A 17,906-nucleotide genomic window follows, 5' to 3' on the forward strand; every position below is an offset into this window, starting at 1 on the left:
TTGCATTGAGGGAGTACTTGAGTAGAGGTCCATCTGCTACCTTAATACTAAACCTATAAATATATGTACAAAGATCTATTTCCCTATCATTATATATAAATATTATTTACATATGTGTGTGCCTGTATTTAGACCTCTATAAATGTCCTTTGCCTTCTAGTTCTTTCCTCTATTCCCTTTTAGTATAAGGAGTTCATTAAGACCTGAACTCCTTATACTAAACTAACCCTACCAACAAGTTAACAATAGTCCATGCAAATCTAACTGAGCCCCCACAGTGGACAATACAATTTCAGCCCCTGGTCCTTAAAGAGCTTGTTAAGGGAGATGATACCTCTACAGACAATACTGCAAACATGTGACAGCCCTCTGACAGTGTGGATACATGACCTGAGAGTTCTAAAGAGCAGAAGACTGCTTCTAAGTAGGGGGGCAATTGTAGGCTGTGTAAGCATGGTAGTAATCTCACTTGTAATCAGTGAGAACTGAATAAGAATCAATAAAGAGACGTGAAGTGTGTGAAGACAGGAGAACCAGAGGCCTAGGCCAGGGGCGTCAAACTGGTGGCGCATAGGCCGTATGTGGCTCCCGAGGTAATATTTTGTGGCCCACGATGATCTGAAATAAAATGAAAATAGAAAAAATAGTTATGAAGAAAATAGCATTAGGGGAAATCGAGGCAATACCATACACACAATTCGCTCATTACATTTTATTTCAGCTCGACACCCCTGGCCTAGGGTGTATTTAGAACAATGAACTGAAAAGATATCTTGCCACTCAGTGGCAGGTACCCCGAAGTATATGTATACACATATATATTCACATCTGTGTGTGTGTGTGTGTGTGTATGCAACAACTCACTGTCAATGCCGATGCCAACTGGTGGTGATGCTATAAGATAGGGTAGAACTGCCCCTGTGGATTTCCGAGACTATAACTCTTTACTGGAGTAAAGAGCAGCCTCATCTTTCTCCCACAGAGCTGCTGATGGTTTTGAACTGCTGACCTTGTGGATTTCAGCCCAATGTGTAATCACTATACCACCAGGACTGCTGTGTGTGTGTGTGTGTGTGTGTGTGTGTGTGTGTGTTAAAAGACCTTCAAAATTTTGTGGAAAAATTGAATTAAAAGTTAGTGGAAATTGATGTATGGATTCTTTTAAGAGCTGTAAGGGCCCCAATAAATGATTTATAAATAAATAAGCTAGTTAGTGGAATTTTTCCACGAACTCTTTAAAGCCCCTTCATACATGTATTCACATGCTAACCCTGGGGTCTGAAATTCCAAGGACTTTTGGAGAACTTTTTAGCTAAATAAATGTTAACCCTATTTTTACAACAATGTTTAGTATCTCCCTTATTCAGAGAAGAAGTATAAACAATAATTCAAATGGATTCTCTAATAGGAAATGTGGTACATTTTTTCACGCTAGCTCTCCAAGAGGTAGGCTTTGCAAGGGGACACCGAATAACTTCCCTTATAAATGCAGTTCAAACAAAGCACATTGTTGGCATCGACCTAAAATGGTAATCTTAGGGAAGGGTAGTTTTGTGTACAGCTTTCTTCCTTCCCAAAGGAGGCCAGTGACGCAGAATTTTGTTCTAATTTTAGAAGGCAAACATCGAGGCTCAAGCAGTTCACAGCAAGGTACACCTAGTTCCCTTGGCTAAGGCTGAAAAGAATAAATAAATATTCGGTAGATAAATCTCTAAAGCAGATGCATATGGGGAGAAATATGAAGAGTAAGCCAGCCTCAGAACTTGCAGAGTGAGTGGATTCTGTTTGTTTGTTTTGCTTTATTATATAGAAGTTGAAAGCAGACGGACCTTGCAGAATACTTCAGAAACTATAAAATATCTGAACAATCTCTATAAAATCATCCCAAAGACTATGACTTGGTACGATGCACTGAAAGCGTGTTCTCAACACGACATGCGCCTGGTGAGCATCACAGATCCCTACCAGCAGGCGTTCCTGACGGTGCAGACCGTCCTACGAAACTCTTCCTTGTGGATTGGACTCTCCAGCCAAGATGTAAGTTGTCCTTCACACCCCCCAGGATGGAGCCATGGAAAAGTGGCACTTTTCCCGGTGCCCAGCATCTCTCGTTCTGAACTGTAAGAAACCAGAAATTTTAAAATCTTCCTTCAGCAAGTGTATTTCCAGGGGACTGTGGATGCTAGTAGAAATTATCTTACCACTATTGAAAGATCTGTTGGCTTATTTTTTAGATGCCCCAAAGCTCTGATGAACATATGCATGTGAGCACTCTTCATTTATTCAGGAGCCCTGGTGGCATACTGGGTTACATGTTGGCGATTAACATTAAGATCAGCATTTTGCTCCAACAGAGAAAGGGGGCCTGTCTGTTCACGTAAAGATTAATAATTTATAAATTATCAAGGGTTCAGGGTTCAGGGGGCGGGGGGAGCAGGGAGGGAGGGGGAAAATGAGGAGCTGACACCAAGGGCTCAAGTGGAAAGCGGGTGTTGTGAGAATGATGAAGTCAACATATGTCCTAATGTGCTGGACACAAATGACGTATGTATGGATTGTGATGAGGTGTATGAGCCCCTAATAAAATGATTATTAAAAAAAAAAGACTGACAGTCCTGGAAGGGCAGTTCAACTCTATGCTCTCGGGCCTCTGTGCGTCTGAAGTGACTCCGTGCTAGTGGGCTTGGTTTTGGTTTTTGTGTTGGAGGGGTTATTATTTATTGTAATAAAAGGCTGAGCTGGAACTGGAAGCTGGCCTTATCTGTTCAGCCAATGAAAGGAGGAGAAGGGGAGAATTTTTTAGCCGGCTGGGCTGGGAGTGCAGGAAGCATGGTGAATGGTGTGGAAGGGGCCTTTTCATCCCTTTGAGAAGCAGCAGAGTGAAATAAGCCCCTCAGAAAAGGGGTTAGATAGGGTTTCACCACATCTCAAACCCTGAGAGAAGGATCTGGTCCCTCTCATTCTTCACTCCTCAGCACAAAAGAGGTACAGGTAACAAGAGCAGGGATGTTGACGCGCTGAACCTTTGATGTCCTGAACTAGAGAATGTGTTTTCCTAAAGCTGTAATATTTCACTTGGCGGAGCCCCTGGGTGGCACAAATGATTAAGCGCTCAATTACGAAGGAAAGGTTGACAGTTTGAACCTACTTAGAGGCACCTCACAAGACAGGCCCGACCACCTGTTTCTGAAATGTCGCAGCTTTGAAACCCCTGCCAAGCAGCTCAGCTCTGCGCTCAGAGGGTGGCCGTGAGTCACACCGGTGGCAGCAAATAACAAAAACATATCTTGGCATTGTAGGTCATGTTTGCGTCCTTTCTCGACCTTCTGTCTAGTAATTTGACACTGCCCGACTGAGAATCACCAAAGGGCCAGATACAAGACTGCTTGGTGCCATTTCTGTAGATTCTTCCCTGAAGTTGAGCACCAACAACAGGTACAGCCCTAGTTAGGTAAATGTCACGTAGACCAGTACTCAAGCGTGTGTAATTGGCAGTGTAGGAGAGAAGAATCATTTTATTATGAAGCAAATTCTATTATTTGTGGCTTAGAATTACCCCCATGGTATCAAAATGTACAGAGAACGTGTACTTGAACACAGTTTGGTCACAAAACAAACGCAGGACCGAACTGGAGAATGAGAGAAAAACTTCAGATTCAGAGAAAAACATTACCTCTGACAAAGCACGAGGTGCTTATGGCAGCATTCCCTTGCTCAATTAAAAGTAGTATTTAGGATCTGCTTGAAGAGTAACCTCTCTGAACTTTTAAACCTTTTTTAACTCACCCTCAGCTCAGGTCATTTTGTTGAGTCAATTCCGACTCATGGCAACCCCAGGCGTGTCTGGACTATAATCTTCATGGAAGCAGAGCGCCAGGCCTTTCTTTCGTGGTGCCCCTGGTAGGTTTGAACCACCAACATTTGGGTTTCTAGTCAAACATACAGTATTTGCACCACCCAGGAGCTGTTAGCTTGACCATGGGGGTCAAAATCACCCGCGGGGAAAGAGCAGGAAGTCCTACTACTTGAAATGTATTTTCATTGCTTGCAGGATGAACTCAACTTTGGTTGGTCTGATGGGAAACATCTTCAATTTAGCCGCTGGGCTGAAAATAACAAACAGATTGAAGACTGTGTTGTATTAGACACGGATGGATTCTGGAAAACAGTTGATTGCAATGACAATCAACCAGGTGCTATTTGCTACTATCCAGGAAGTATGCTAATTTTCAATATTCCATCTTAAATCTCTGCCAACTCAGGAGTAGTAGAAATTGTAGTAAAAAATTGGGTTTACAATCATAAAATATTTATAATTGTGTTCTTTTTACTGTGAAAATGTATATTTGAGTAGGGTTTTGATATATTAAGTTTTCTGCCATTAATTTGTTTTGTTTGAGACCTATTTTTATAAGTCAGCTGATCATTGACATTTTAGTTTCTTTCTCAGCTTCACTATATATTTGTATGTAAGAATATATTTTTGTATTTACAACCTTATAAAATTATATCATGTGGGGATTAATGTGTAAGGCTTATCATTGACAATGAATGTATAAGGGGGCTACCATTAAAACTAATTTGGCTGCAAGTAACGGGAACCAATTCAAGCTACCTAAAGCCAAAGGGAAATTTAGCACCTTCAACCTGGAAATAGAGCCGACTCTCAAGCGTCCCAGGCCTCCGGCGTTGAGTGGGAGCCAGAAGCTTCATTCTCGCTTCCGTGTTGCTCGTCTGGTTCTCTGTGGACTGGCACTTCTCCTGACGGACCTTCTGTTGCTCTCTGTGTGTGGGGGAATATGGCAGTCCTGAAGTTTTCTCTTCTAGTCACCGCTAGAGATGACTTGCCTATTTTTTGAACTCTTACTTTTAAATTCTTAGAATCTGATGGCTCAGCCTGAGTTGGGAATGCCATCTCGTGTCTAATCAGAGAAGGTGGTTTCAGGGCGGCTAGATGCCCGTCTTTGAGGGTTTGTGGGGGAAACCAGAAACCACTTCATAAGCTGTCAGAAATAGCTCCGCTGGGGCAGGGGCAGGGGGGCGGCTTAGAGGGGAAAAAAGATGCCACTTCACAGAGAAAGAGAAAGAGTTGTGAGCCGGGAAAGATTCTTATCTCTTCAATATACTAAGTCAGTTTGATTTATACCGATGAGCGTATCTATATTTACATCTTCTTGAATGCTTAGCTTTCTCAAAACAAAGAGACCATAAACAGATTTTATAGATGCCAACTTTTCAGCAGTCTTTCTGTTTCTTTGGTTAAAGCAGCCATTCATTTTTTTTTTTTTAGCAGCCATTCATTTAAAACTTCAGGTATTTTAGCAAAGACTCCCTTAACAGTGGGTCATATGTCAGTAACCAGAAGCTGACATTGGGCTCTCAAAGTCATAGTGCGGTGCGTCTCAGGAAAGTGCCCATACAGCTTCCTGAGGCGACAACTTAGAAACAGCATTTACCTTACTAGCACTGCCCTTTTGCTATTTTTCTTAGCAGGAGTAAGAAAACTGTGTCCAATAATTTTATTTCTACAGAAAGCCAGTTATAACATTAAAAGGCTATACTCTTAAGAGTATTAGCAGGGAGCGAATAGGCACCACTTGTTGGCTTCCTGAATCGTGCCTATAAATCAAGTCCTAATGACCAGCAACAGGATTTAACGCTTATGCCTGAACTTAACATTCCTTCCATTAACTCTTTTTTTTTCTAGATGAGACGGAAAAAGAGATAAAACCCGTGGAAAATGTTAAATGCCCATCTCCTATTCTAAATACTCCATGGATACCCTTTCAGAACAGTTGCTACAATTTCATGATAGCGAAGAATAGATATCTGGCCCAAACACAAGGTGAAGCTCAATCTCAATGCCAGAAACTGAGTAAGTATTTCAGACTGCCATGGTGTATTGACTTATGCTCATTAAGATACACACAAATTCCTGTTTGTTATAGACTTTTCTGGTTAGTTTAGCTCTATGGCCTTAAAAATATGCATCCCACACTGTTTACAGTAGTTGCCACGAAGCAGTAAAAATTGTGTTTGATTAAAATGGAAAGCGTGTGGCGGTGCCTTTTTCACTCCATCCATTAGAGCACGGAGCTGCCTGTTTGCTTTCATGTGTGTCAACATGAGGGGCTCTACTGAACAAAGAAAAGCGATGGCCCATGCCGAGCAGAGACCAGATGGCAAGTCAAGCTAGACTGTGGGAGTGAACAATCGTGACTCTGAAAGGCCAGAAGCTGACGTTAGCTAAACCCAAACCCCTATAACGAAGAGAAGCACACATTTTACAAGACAGAACTGCCCACCTCATCAGACCAGAAAGTCAAAGGGTTATTGAGGATAACTAGGGTCATCTCAAAGAAGCCCTCGGAGGTGGTGCGTGGCTCAGGACTCAGTGAATAGCCAAGCAGCTGTGTTGACAGTTCACACCAATCTAGCAGCTTGAACAAAAGTTCTGGTAATCTCCCATAAAGGGGACAGGGTAGGGAGCCCGATGGGGCAGTTTTACTCTGTGATATGGTATCACTAGGATTAGGTATTGGCCGTGGTACAACACAGCAACAGGCTTATCGCCTAAGTGATGCCAGAACACAGTGATTCAGGATGCCCGTCACTGTTTCAGCCGAAGAATGACAGACCTGGCAGGCTTGAGAACGTCTAAATTTATTTCTGCAAGCGCTTTGCAGAAGGAAACCATGGGGTTGGGTTCTGTACCTCCAAATGGCTTCAAGTATTCAGCGAAAAGCAAACAAATTGGAGAGAATGTTTAACAGGTTTGTTACAATGAACAGAGGACTTCAGCATTGGGACAAAGGAGGCATGGTTCACCAAAACAGGAAGCATCCTTGAGCCTGTCACTCCCCACGATCTCAGGCTCCTGTGCTTATCGAAATGGCTTGCTTGCCCAGATGGGTTTGTTTGCCCAGTCTTGCTGAATTAGAACATCCTTACTGATTAAGTTTAAGAGGAAGTTTTACGGCAAGTTGGGAGGGGCGGGGGCGGGAGAGGATGGTTACATTTTCAGTTGTAGCAAACTAAATTTAAACAGGCTAAATCCCAAACGATGTTGCATGTCTACTACTTGGTTAACAGCTGGCTAACTCTTTTCCCACCTCCATAAGAATGACTCAGGAATCAATTGAAAGGGTGCCCACTAGCCAAAGATGGAACAATTCGAGTGACTAACTTTAAGGACGAAGACTACCATGGATTCAAACACAGTTTTTAAAAACCTCCTAGAGTAAAAAACTGGCAGTGGCAACAAGCCCAAAAGCAAACAAACAAAAATGTTATCGATCTTTTTTGGAGACAGTTAGGATAGCAGTCCATTATTCTGAAAATTGGCACAGCATTAGCATCGATCCTGCTTTCCCATGCAAACTGTACCTCTGAGAAACCAAGTCGTTGAGAGAAGTTCCTCTCTGTAGAAATAGTCACGCTGATAAATGAAAAGGGAATGATAGCATAAAAATACCAGTGTTTTTATGAATCTCTGATGAAACTGTGGCCCTTGCACTGGCCATCACAGGCTTCTAACATGGAAAGAAAGCTCCCAGGCATTCTATGACTCCTGAGAGCAGCCCGCAATGCTTGCTGTGAAGTGTTCTTGCCAATATAATCACGTCTGTAGAGCTAATAGCAGTTTACAAGAAAGGCAGGGCACTGAAATTAGGTTAAATAACATATTCTGTGTTAAATTACGTATTCTCGGGGTACAATCAGCAAAAGGCAAAATGTGGAAAACTACACTGGGCAGATGGGCTGGTTTGTTCAATTCGTGCAAGAAAATGTAAGAGAAAGAAGAAACCCATGGGCCGAAAGGAACTTGCAGAGTATAATGTTGAAATGCATCAGGTGGACATTGGATCCGGATTTTGAACAAAGTTTAAAGAACAACTAGGGGGATTTAACTACAACTGGATAAAGGACCCCTGTGATAAGCATTGGCTTGCTCACTACAACATGGTCAATCTGACTCTTAGGGATGCGGCTGCCAGCTCCCATAGATATTTACAGCCTCGGAAACTTCTGCTAGGTCAAATCTACTTCCTTGGCAGTGGGTTTGTTTTGTTTCTGTGGGATGGCTTTTAAAAATATTTTATTATTTGATAGTAATATATATATTTATATATTGAAATCTTAAGTGTGATTTTTTTTTTTTTTTAAGAAATGTGAATTCTCAACTCCCAAGATTCTGCCTATATTTCTTTTGCAATCTGCTGAGGACTTGAATCCGGAATGATGGAGCTATGAAACCTGTAGAAAGTTCCTGTGGAAAATATCAAACTGTTATGCCCCATAAGGGAGGTCTATAGTTGGCTAGACAAGAAAGACCTTTTAATTTTAAAAGAGTAGGTTGGGAAATGCTGTACACCTTAGCCTCCTCTTGGCATTATCCAAGGTACCTTCACAGACTAAAGACTTCTAGAAGTATGGGCATAAATCAACGAACATAACTCTGTTTAAACCTATGTTATGAAACCCTCTTGTTAATTTCTTGAGAAACATACTTTGGGAAATATTAAAATCCCTTTCTCCCTAGTAGTGATCCCTAAGAAAAAGGCAGATCTTAAGGCCCACCTAAGAGGCGTTTCTTATTATACAGAACCCTTTAACAATATTTCATTCGTATAGATGGGTATGCGCCAACTAAAAATGGGTATTAAATACTCTGCTACTGATTTTCCACAACAAGAACAAATTTATCATCCAAAATGTTGAAGACTTTTTAACCTATTTGTTTTAGGACCAAACCAAACCTACTGCCATCAAAGTCCATTCTGATTCATAGCAACCCTATAGAACAGGCTAGAACTGCCCCTATGGATTTCCAACATTGTCACTCATTACAGAAGTAGAAAGTCTCCTCTTTCTCCTGTGGATCAACTGCTAGTTTCAAACCGCTGACCCCGTGGTTAGCAGCCCAATGTGTAACCACTACACAACCAGGGCTCCTAATTTTTAGGGCAGTGAGATTTTTTTTTTTTTAGATATTTTTCATTTATGTCTTTTCTAATTTCCCACTGCCATGTAACATTTGTAATATAGCAAACTGGGAGGTGAACATATTTGAAAACTGTAAGCAAAATAAAGTGTCTGTAGATATAATTCTTAAAATTATTGACTTGTTTATTTAACAGATCCCAAATCACACATTTTGAGTATTCGAGATGAAAAAGAGAATCACTTTGTTCTTGAGCAGCTTTTGCACTTGAATTATATGGCTTCGTGGGTGCTGTTGGGCATAATTTATGAAGGTAAGTTGTAAATATTTTTATTTTCTCTATATAAATACCAAAACAGTTTTTGTGTCTTCATTCTGCCATTAACATACCTTTACTACCAAGCTTAGATTGGTGGAAAATAATTTTTTTCTCTAGGCTCCATGCTAGCAACTCAAAAGTAGCTAAAAATGATCACATTCTCTCATAAATTTCTAATATTTGCTTTATATCTCTACTAAGTATGTAAGATGAACAAGAACAAAATTGCCCTTCTACGAATGTGCTATGAACCCCGTTGGGTGGAAAATGCATATAATTACATATACTCGGTAGAAAATGAGACAAATGATCTGAAAACAGGAGACAATGTTTAACATTTGAACTAAATCTCAGATATGCTATGACATTAAAAAAATACAGATTCTATTAACGGGGCAGGGTTTCCGACCACTGTAGAAGCTCAGCTAGAGCTGGCCTAAAAAAGTTAAAAAGCTGTGTTCATTTCCATCACATTTAGATTTGTACGTAAGAGAAATGAATGCTGGATTTTAAAAATGACAAAACGCTGAGTTGTTATTGCAGTGATGGGCTTGAAGGTAAATTGTCACGGTTGTGTCGTAAGTGTGTTTTCTAAATGAAAAATAAGCCTGAGTTGCTCTTCTTAACTGTAATTCAAGTCATGATTTCGTATCTGAGCAGAGTAAAACTGGAATGTCTCTTCTTCAGATAATTCCCTCGTGTGGTCCGATAAGACCACGCTGTCGTATACAAACTGGAGGGCGGGCCGGCCAGCTGTGGAGAATGACAAGTTTTTTGCTGGCTTGAGTACTGATGGCCTCTGGGATTTTCAAACGTTTGATTTTATTAAAGAAAGACTCTATTTTCAACAGCACAGCATCATTGCTTGTAAAATTGAAATGGGTAAGTGTGCTAATGTTGGATTTTCACTCCAGGGAAAGAGAATATCATTTTTCTTCATTCTTGCTCAGTTAGCATCTTTTTCTTAGTAGCGCCAGCTAGTGCAAATCACAGTTTCCTTTGAATGCCTCTCCGGGATCCAGTTCTGTGGAGGACGTGGAGGAGGAATATGACATGTCCCCGGTGTCCTGGTCTCTGACCTCAAGGAGTAAAATATGAATTGTTTGACTGCTTTAAATACGTTCATCTTAGGTTGTTTGAGACAAACTTAACTTTGGGAGGAGAGGGAGCCAAAAGAAATCTATGAGAACTGAAATAATTAATAAATGACTTGAGCGGGAGGTGAGATTTGCATTTGGTCCATGAGGGATGAGTAGGATTTTTATAAGCAAATATGTATGTGTGGGTAGAGATTTGGCATTCCAAGTGAAAAAAAAATTCATGTCTCCCAATCTCGCCTGATTCCTTAAAGAAACCTACTTTAAAATGCATGTGATTTAAATTTTTACACAACTTCAAACTTTTCTTACTGCCATTCTGCTCTAAGCCCTCCATGATCACAAACCCGTCTCCTTGCACGCTGCTTGCTTCTCCCTCCACGGTACTGCCGGAACAGCTTCCTGAGGTCCCCTTTCACCAACGATCCCCATGGGCTCCCTGTTACCAACCATCAATTATCAAACGAGTTCATGTAAGCATTTGAGACTTAATCACAAAAAAGTCTCTGTCCTAAAATCCGAGGCCTTCTCCAAGCCACACTGTCTCTCCATCTTGTTCTGTAAACATCTTTGTCTCCATCCGGCTCACCTCCTCATTATCATATGCATAGTGGACACCCAGCCTCATACTGATACCTTTTATAAAATGTTTTGTTTTCTTCTACTCTTACCTAGCCCTACAGGCATTATCAGGCTTCCTGAATTCTCTGGTTTAGATGAATCACACTTTCTCCGATCAGGTTAACATATTCCAGCATGTAATTGTTTTGTCCTTATTCCAAGTATTGTAGTTTTCTATTCATAACTCCTTATGAGCCCCTTCAATAAAAGCTATTTATATATATATATACTTTTAAAAATAATCAGCCAACAGTAATTACTTAAGAGTCTATTCTATGTCTTGTGGCAATATGAAAAATCCATTTATCTCCCTTATTAATGAGCCTCTCAGGGTTTTTTCTTTAACTGTTGAGATGATTGCATGTCCAGTCTCACCCAAAATAAATTATTTTTAAATCATTTAAATTTAGACACTAACACCTTTTTATTTACACATTATAGTTGACTATAAAGAAGAATATAATAGTACTCTGCCTCAATTTATCGCACATGATAATGGTATTTACCATGTTCTTCAAAAGAAGGTAACATGGTATGAAGCATTAAACCTATGTTCTCAAAGTGGAGGTCATCTGGCAAGTGTCCATAACCAAAAAGACCAGCTCTTTCTGGAAGATATTGCAAAGCGTGATGGATTTCCATTATGGGCTGGGCTTTCCAGTCATGATGTAAGTATACGTTTTCTGTGTTAATTATAAACTAATGTTAACGAGATATTGTCCGAGATATTGTCGGTTGAAGGTAGGAGTAGAGGCCATGGGTGGGCCCGACGTAGGCAGGGTCATGATCACAGGGGAGGCACATGGATCGTGGGCTTATTGCACTGTTGCTGTTGTGGGCCTCGCTTTGTTTGCCAGAAAGTTTTGAAACCTATTACATTGGAGATTAGAAATAAGATGATAACATATTAATTCAGAGTCCAGGCATACCTCAGCAAGAGTGCATATTTATTTTCAGACTACCACAATCAGGCAAATCACATGCATTGTAGTATTCTCAGTGCATTTAAAAGTTATGTTTTGACTTCATTGAAGTCTGTTAAGGAGCCCTGATGGCGTTGGCCTGCTGACCGAAAGGGCAGTGGTTCAAAGCCACCAGATGCTGCATGGGAGAAAGATGAAGCTGTCTGCTCCCACAGAGATTCACAGCCTTAGAAACCCTGTAGAAGGTCACTATTAGTCAGAATCAACCTGATGGCAGTGAGTTATTTGTACTCTTATTTTGTTGTAATTAAGTGTGCAGTCTCATTCTGAAAAGTTTGAAATGGAAGGGTTAACAAACTACAGCCCAGAGACATAAAATGAGGACATGCTGTTGGAAAATGGTGCCGATAGCCTTGCTCGACTCAGAGTTGCAGCAAACCTCCAATTTGTAAAACCTTGCACCATCCATGGATAACATAAAGCAAAGCAGGTCTGCATTCCATCAAATTAAATCCTGGCCCTTAATCTCCTTGGACCGTGAGGTGAGCACATGGCCTACAGTGCAGCTACCTGGGTGCAGCCAGGGTGCAGTGGATTCATATCTCAATGACAGCTCTGCAGCTGATTTAGGGCAGCCCTGTTGAAAAACTGGTGAAATAGCATAGAGTCAGAAACACCTGAATGTGAGTAATTATTGAAGGTCTTCCTTTTGTACACTGGGTAACCATGGACCAATTATGTAGCCAATGCAAGCCCCTTTGCTCAGCTCCTAAACTGGGGTAATACATAACTGCAAGATTGGACTCTAGTGAAGATTAAGAAGAATATATACATATATATGTTTCTCAGTAAAATTCTTAGCACATCTTAAGACTAATAAATGTATATATTTCTTCCTACTTGTCCCTGTGATGTAAACACTATTGAGATAAATCTTTTGCTAGTGAATACATCTTCTGCATCATAATTTGAATCTTATCAACTTAATATTTATATAAATATACAAGCATATTTATATAAAAGTGTATTTTTGTACCTATACTTATGCCTGGAATGCCAAACATAGTCATCGATGGAGATTACTTAAATCTGCATGCCTAACTTAAATCACTAATAGAGCAAAGTGGGGATAATAAGAGAAAGAAAAGGTAGCAAGTTAGGGTTACAGATTTCAATGAAAAACATGTCGTCTTTCTGTGAGAGTTCTTGACAAGCATTTTCTTTCTCCGGCTCCCTGCTGTGTGGTGGCCTTTATCAGATGACAAATAGAGTCCGAGACACATTCAGGATAATAGGAAGGTTGGAATCATTAGCCTGGAATTGTGACAAACAAAAACCATTTGCACCTAATTTAACTTCAGGTGTTATGTAAACTCATCCTTTGAAGAAAGAAATCTAGCGGCAGAGCATCCTCTCACCTCCCAGTTTCATGCCCCACTAACAACGTAGCAGAGCCGATGCCCCAATTCATATCTCTAAGGAGCGAAACCTGAGTTTACAAATAGGTCCAGACCCACACATTGAGGGTCTTCTATTTGTGAGCAAACAGCTAACACCTCATCCCACCATTTCTCCTTTTAAATGTAATTTTCTTATTGCGACATCAGCGGGAGTTTACATTTCAGACAGTGGGGTGTCATTCCAACATTTCTGGAGGTACACGTGCTTCGTGCAGCCATGCATCTGAGTCACAGTTACGTTTACTCTTAAAACAGGGAAGTGAATCAAGTTTTGAGTGGTCTGATGGGAGCACAGTGGACTACATCCCATGGAAAGGCGAAAAAACTCCTGGAAATTGTGTTGTCTTGGATCCAAAAGGAATTTGGAAACATGAGAAATGCAACTCTGTTAAGGATGGCGCTATTTGTTATAAGCCTAAAAAATGTAAGACTTGATTTTGGATATATGTCTCTTTACTAAAATGATAGTGTTTGAATTATTATTACAGATTTGAAATACATATATTTGTCCACAAGTCTTATGAAAATAATTTTTCTATTTTATTAATAGAAAGAAAGACACATATCTATTCAAGGAATTTATTCACAAAGACTATCAATTGGTCTATCATTGGGTACATTTTCCCCTAAAAATTGTGACTTCTCTTTCATTCAGTAATATTTCTCAAAGGCTGAGCTGCTCCTTGAGGAGCAGGGCATGTAAATTTGGTAATTAGCTCATCTGATTCATCATATTAAAGTCTTTGAGAGATTTTACATAAAGAAGTCCAGTTGCTTGTGGGGCCTCAAGCATTCTCTAAACTTATATCGCCTTGATTTCCAATCAAAGTGCTACTTCCATCAGGGACTAGGCTTAGAGTGACCCGTGGTCAGTAAAATTCAAGCATTGAGGATGAACACAAGACCGCAAATCTCACCCCAGCCCACTCTCCACCCCAACCCCAAGAGCCGCAGAGGCAGGAAGCTGGTGGCAATCTAAAGCTTTGGTTCTCTGGGCTCCTCCTGTTTCCTCCTCTGAAGAACCTTCATACAAGATTCAGTGTTTAGACCTTGAATAGTCAGGCAGAAACAAATGTGAAAATATAAGCTATAGAAATAGAGAAATAGCAGAAAGTACTGGATGGACAGATAGATGTAAGACAAAGAGACTGTGCAAATAATGAATGATAAAGATATCAAGAACTGATATCTTTGTTATTAAGTCCAGAAATAAATGCGATCTTCCTTTTGGGGGCAGAAGGCATGTAAGCCCTTCCGACATTGCGATTGGTTGGTAGGCACTCCCAGTGCGAGCAAGGAAGCTGCACACAGGTCTAAAGATTGCTGGACTTTGGCTGCACACAGGGGGTTTGCAGAACTTGAGGGTTTAGGTGCAGACTCCCTGGGCTCCCTGGGGACATCTAAGGAACCAAAGTCCTGTGCTGTGCCACCACCCTGACAGGGCTTGTGCTTGAATTAACTGGTGCATTGAGATCATGTTGAAATGGAACAAATTGTTCTTGAACCAGAAAGGGGGGTTGCACAAAAAAGAAAGACATCCTAGAAGAAAACGTAGAAACAAAAACTTCGGGTTTGGGAGTAAATTTTTCCTTAACAGAAAATGCAAATAAAAGTGGGGAGCACCTGGTATTCCAAAAGTTAACTAGAACTACCCACTTAGAGTATGCGCACAGTGCCTTTCTCCAGCGTGGCTGTGGAGGGAGAGCTTTCTCCCCCATAGGAACAAGAATTTCAAACAGCAACATGTAATGAATATAGGAAAGGCAGTCGTTTTTTCCCTCTGAATTCTTACAACTGTGTGGTTCACTTTTATAGCTAAAGAGCAGACCCCTTATGAATATTCATCAAGGTGTCCAAGGACAAAAATGAATGGGTCACCATGGATCCAGTACAGGGGCCACTGTTACCTGTTTGACCAAGCACTGCACACTTTCTCAGAGGCCCAAGAGTTGTGTCCAGAACTCGGTGAGTTAAAATTCTCTGATTTGCCTTGATACAATTATCTTTTTCATACAATTGTTTTCTTTCCTTTTTATTTTTTTAATCATAATATTAGGGCCTCATACAACTCTTATCACAATCCATACATACATCAATTGTGTAAAGCACACTTGTACATTCATTGCCCTCATCATTCTCAAAACATTTGCTCTCCAATTAAGCCCCTAGCATCAGTTCCTTATTTTTCCCACTCTCTCTCCACTCCCCACTCCCTCATGAACCCTTGATAATATATAAATTATTATGTTGTCATATATTACACTGTCTCCCTTCACCCACTTTTCTGTTGTCCGTCCCCCAGGGAGGAAGTTATATGTAAGTCCTTGTTGATTGGTTCCCCCTTTCCAACCCACCCTCCTTCCACCTTCCCAGTATTGCCACTCTCACCACTGGTCCTAGAGGGATCATCTGCCCTGGATTCCTTGTGTTTCCAGTTCCTATCTGTACCAGTGTACATCCTCTGGTCTAGCCAGAGTTGTAAGGTAGAATTGGGATCATGATAGTAGGGGGGGAGGAAAAATGTATGTTTCATCGTTGCTGCACTGCACCCTGACTGGGTCATCGCCTCCCGGCGACCCTTCCATAAGAGGATGTCCAGTTGCCTACAAATGGGCTTTGGGTCCCCACTCCGCAATCCCCCTATTCACAATGATATGATTTTTTATTCTTTGATGCCTGATACCTCATCCCTTCGACACCTCGTGGTTACACAGGCTGGTGTGCTTTTTCCATGTGGGCTTTGTTGCTTCCAAGCTAGATAGCCGCTTGTTTACCTTCAAGCCTTTAAGACCCCAGACTCTATGTCTTTTGATAGCCAAGCACCATCAGCTTTCTTCGCCAGATTTGCTTATGCACCCATTTGTCTTCAGCGATCATATCGGGGAGGTGAGCACCCAATCAATTTTTTTCTTAAGGAAATAATTTGAAATAATTGTGTTTCTAAAGTCTTCATTATAATATCATGATAACCAAATGACTCCGTGGTAGGGAAATGATTAGCGGGGAGGGTGAAGAGTGCTGTATCAAAAGGATGGAAAAATAAAAATTAAAAGATGATGGGATAGTTCCATGAACTCTGCAGCCCCCGCATCAATACGTTCAATTAAATAATGGAAACGTCATAAAAATTATCAGTGGAAGAATAAGTACTGGACAATAAGATAAAACGGGAAGAAGTAGAAGATACAACAGTTAAATGAACTATTATGTAAAAATACTAGCAAAGCAATTGAAATAATTTTACATATAGCTAGATGTGCTCAGATTGAAGAATTGAATGACAGGGAAAAAATGGTGAAGGTGGTTAAGGAGTAACTAAAAAATTGTATGTCTCTCATCACCCAGTTACTAATTAGTAAGCTTGCTGGGTTGACAAAAACTCAAAGAAACATGGGTTGTTGGTCCATTCTGCAATAGCAGGGCCCACATTATGGTCTGCAGACCAGAGGGACAGGACTTATTTGTCTACAGATCAATCTATTTGAAAAAGACAAGTTTAATCACCGTGTGAAATGAATTCTAGGGAGATCACAAAAGACCAAGAATGTTTACGAGCAGCTTGGAGTAGCAATTTAGCCAGGGCGATAGCACTATCTGATTTATTTTGCTAACTGTTGTGGAGAAACTAGACTGGTTTTAAAATATCCGAGTTACGGCACGGCTCTTTGATGGGCACTTGACAAATGAGAATTGAAACCAAGCTAGTGTGTGCTATCAATATGTTCTGAAAGTCAGAGCACTCTTCCTCGTAAAAGAGGAAGTAGACTTACTGCAAAGTAGGGTGGAGGCTAAATTCTTTTTAATTTTTTTATTTTAATAAATCATTTTATTGGGGGTTCTTACAGCTCTTATAAGAATCCAGACATCAATTGTATCAAGTACATATGTTGCCATCATGCTTTTCAAAACATTTTCTTTATACTTGAGCCCTTGGTATCAGCTCCTCATTTTTTTTCCTCATGAACCCTTGACAATTTATAAATTATTATTATGTTCATAGCTTAAACCAACTACTGTCTCCCTTCACCCATGTTTCTGTTGTTTCTCCCCCTGGGTGGGGGATGGGGAGGTGCGTTATACATTGATCATTGTGATGGATTCCTCCTGTCTCCTCAACCACCCGTCCCCCTACCCTCATGGTATCACTACTCCCATTATTGTACCTGAGGGGTTTATCTGCCCTGCACTCCCTGTGTCGAGAGCTCTTATCTGTGCCAGTGTACATGCTCTGGTCTAGCTGGATTTGTACAGTAGAATTGGGGTCATTATAGTCGGGGGAGGAATTAAAGAACTAGAGGAATGTTGTGTGTTGTGTTGGTGCTATACTGCACCCTGGCTGGCTCATCCCTTCTTTGTGACCATTCTGTGAGGGGATGTTCAAGTGTCTACAAATGGGCTTTGAGTTTCCACTCTGTGAACGACCGCCCCCTCCCCACCACCACTCATTTGCATCAATAAGATTGTTCTGGGATTTCTGATGCCTGATACCTGACCCATCGGCACCTCATGATCACACAGGCTGGTGTGCTTCTTTTATGTGGG

At 40.8% G+C, this 17,906-nt stretch overlaps 1 protein-coding gene across 1 annotated transcript in view; it reads left to right on the forward strand.

The window, feature by feature from the left end:
• The window catches only part of LY75 (lymphocyte antigen 75), a 114,339-nt gene that overhangs the window by 85,712 nt on the left and 10,721 nt on the right, over positions 1-17,906 (forward strand). The window contains 8 exon segments of the mRNA XM_045298610.1: positions 1,811-2,037; positions 4,052-4,217; positions 5,708-5,875; positions 9,141-9,257; positions 9,951-10,145; positions 11,423-11,649; positions 13,620-13,788; positions 15,180-15,329. Coding sequence (XP_045154545.1) covers positions 1,811-2,037; positions 4,052-4,217; positions 5,708-5,875; positions 9,141-9,257; positions 9,951-10,145; positions 11,423-11,649; positions 13,620-13,788; positions 15,180-15,329 — 1,419 coding nt within the window.

The sequence above is a fragment of the Echinops telfairi genome, unplaced genomic scaffold (genome assembly GCF_000313985.2).
Source record: "Echinops telfairi isolate 266 unplaced genomic scaffold, ASM31398v2 ScPeMD7_4;HRSCAF=17, whole genome shotgun sequence".
In the NCBI taxonomy this organism is placed as follows: domain Eukaryota; kingdom Metazoa; phylum Chordata; class Mammalia; order Afrosoricida; family Tenrecidae; genus Echinops; species Echinops telfairi.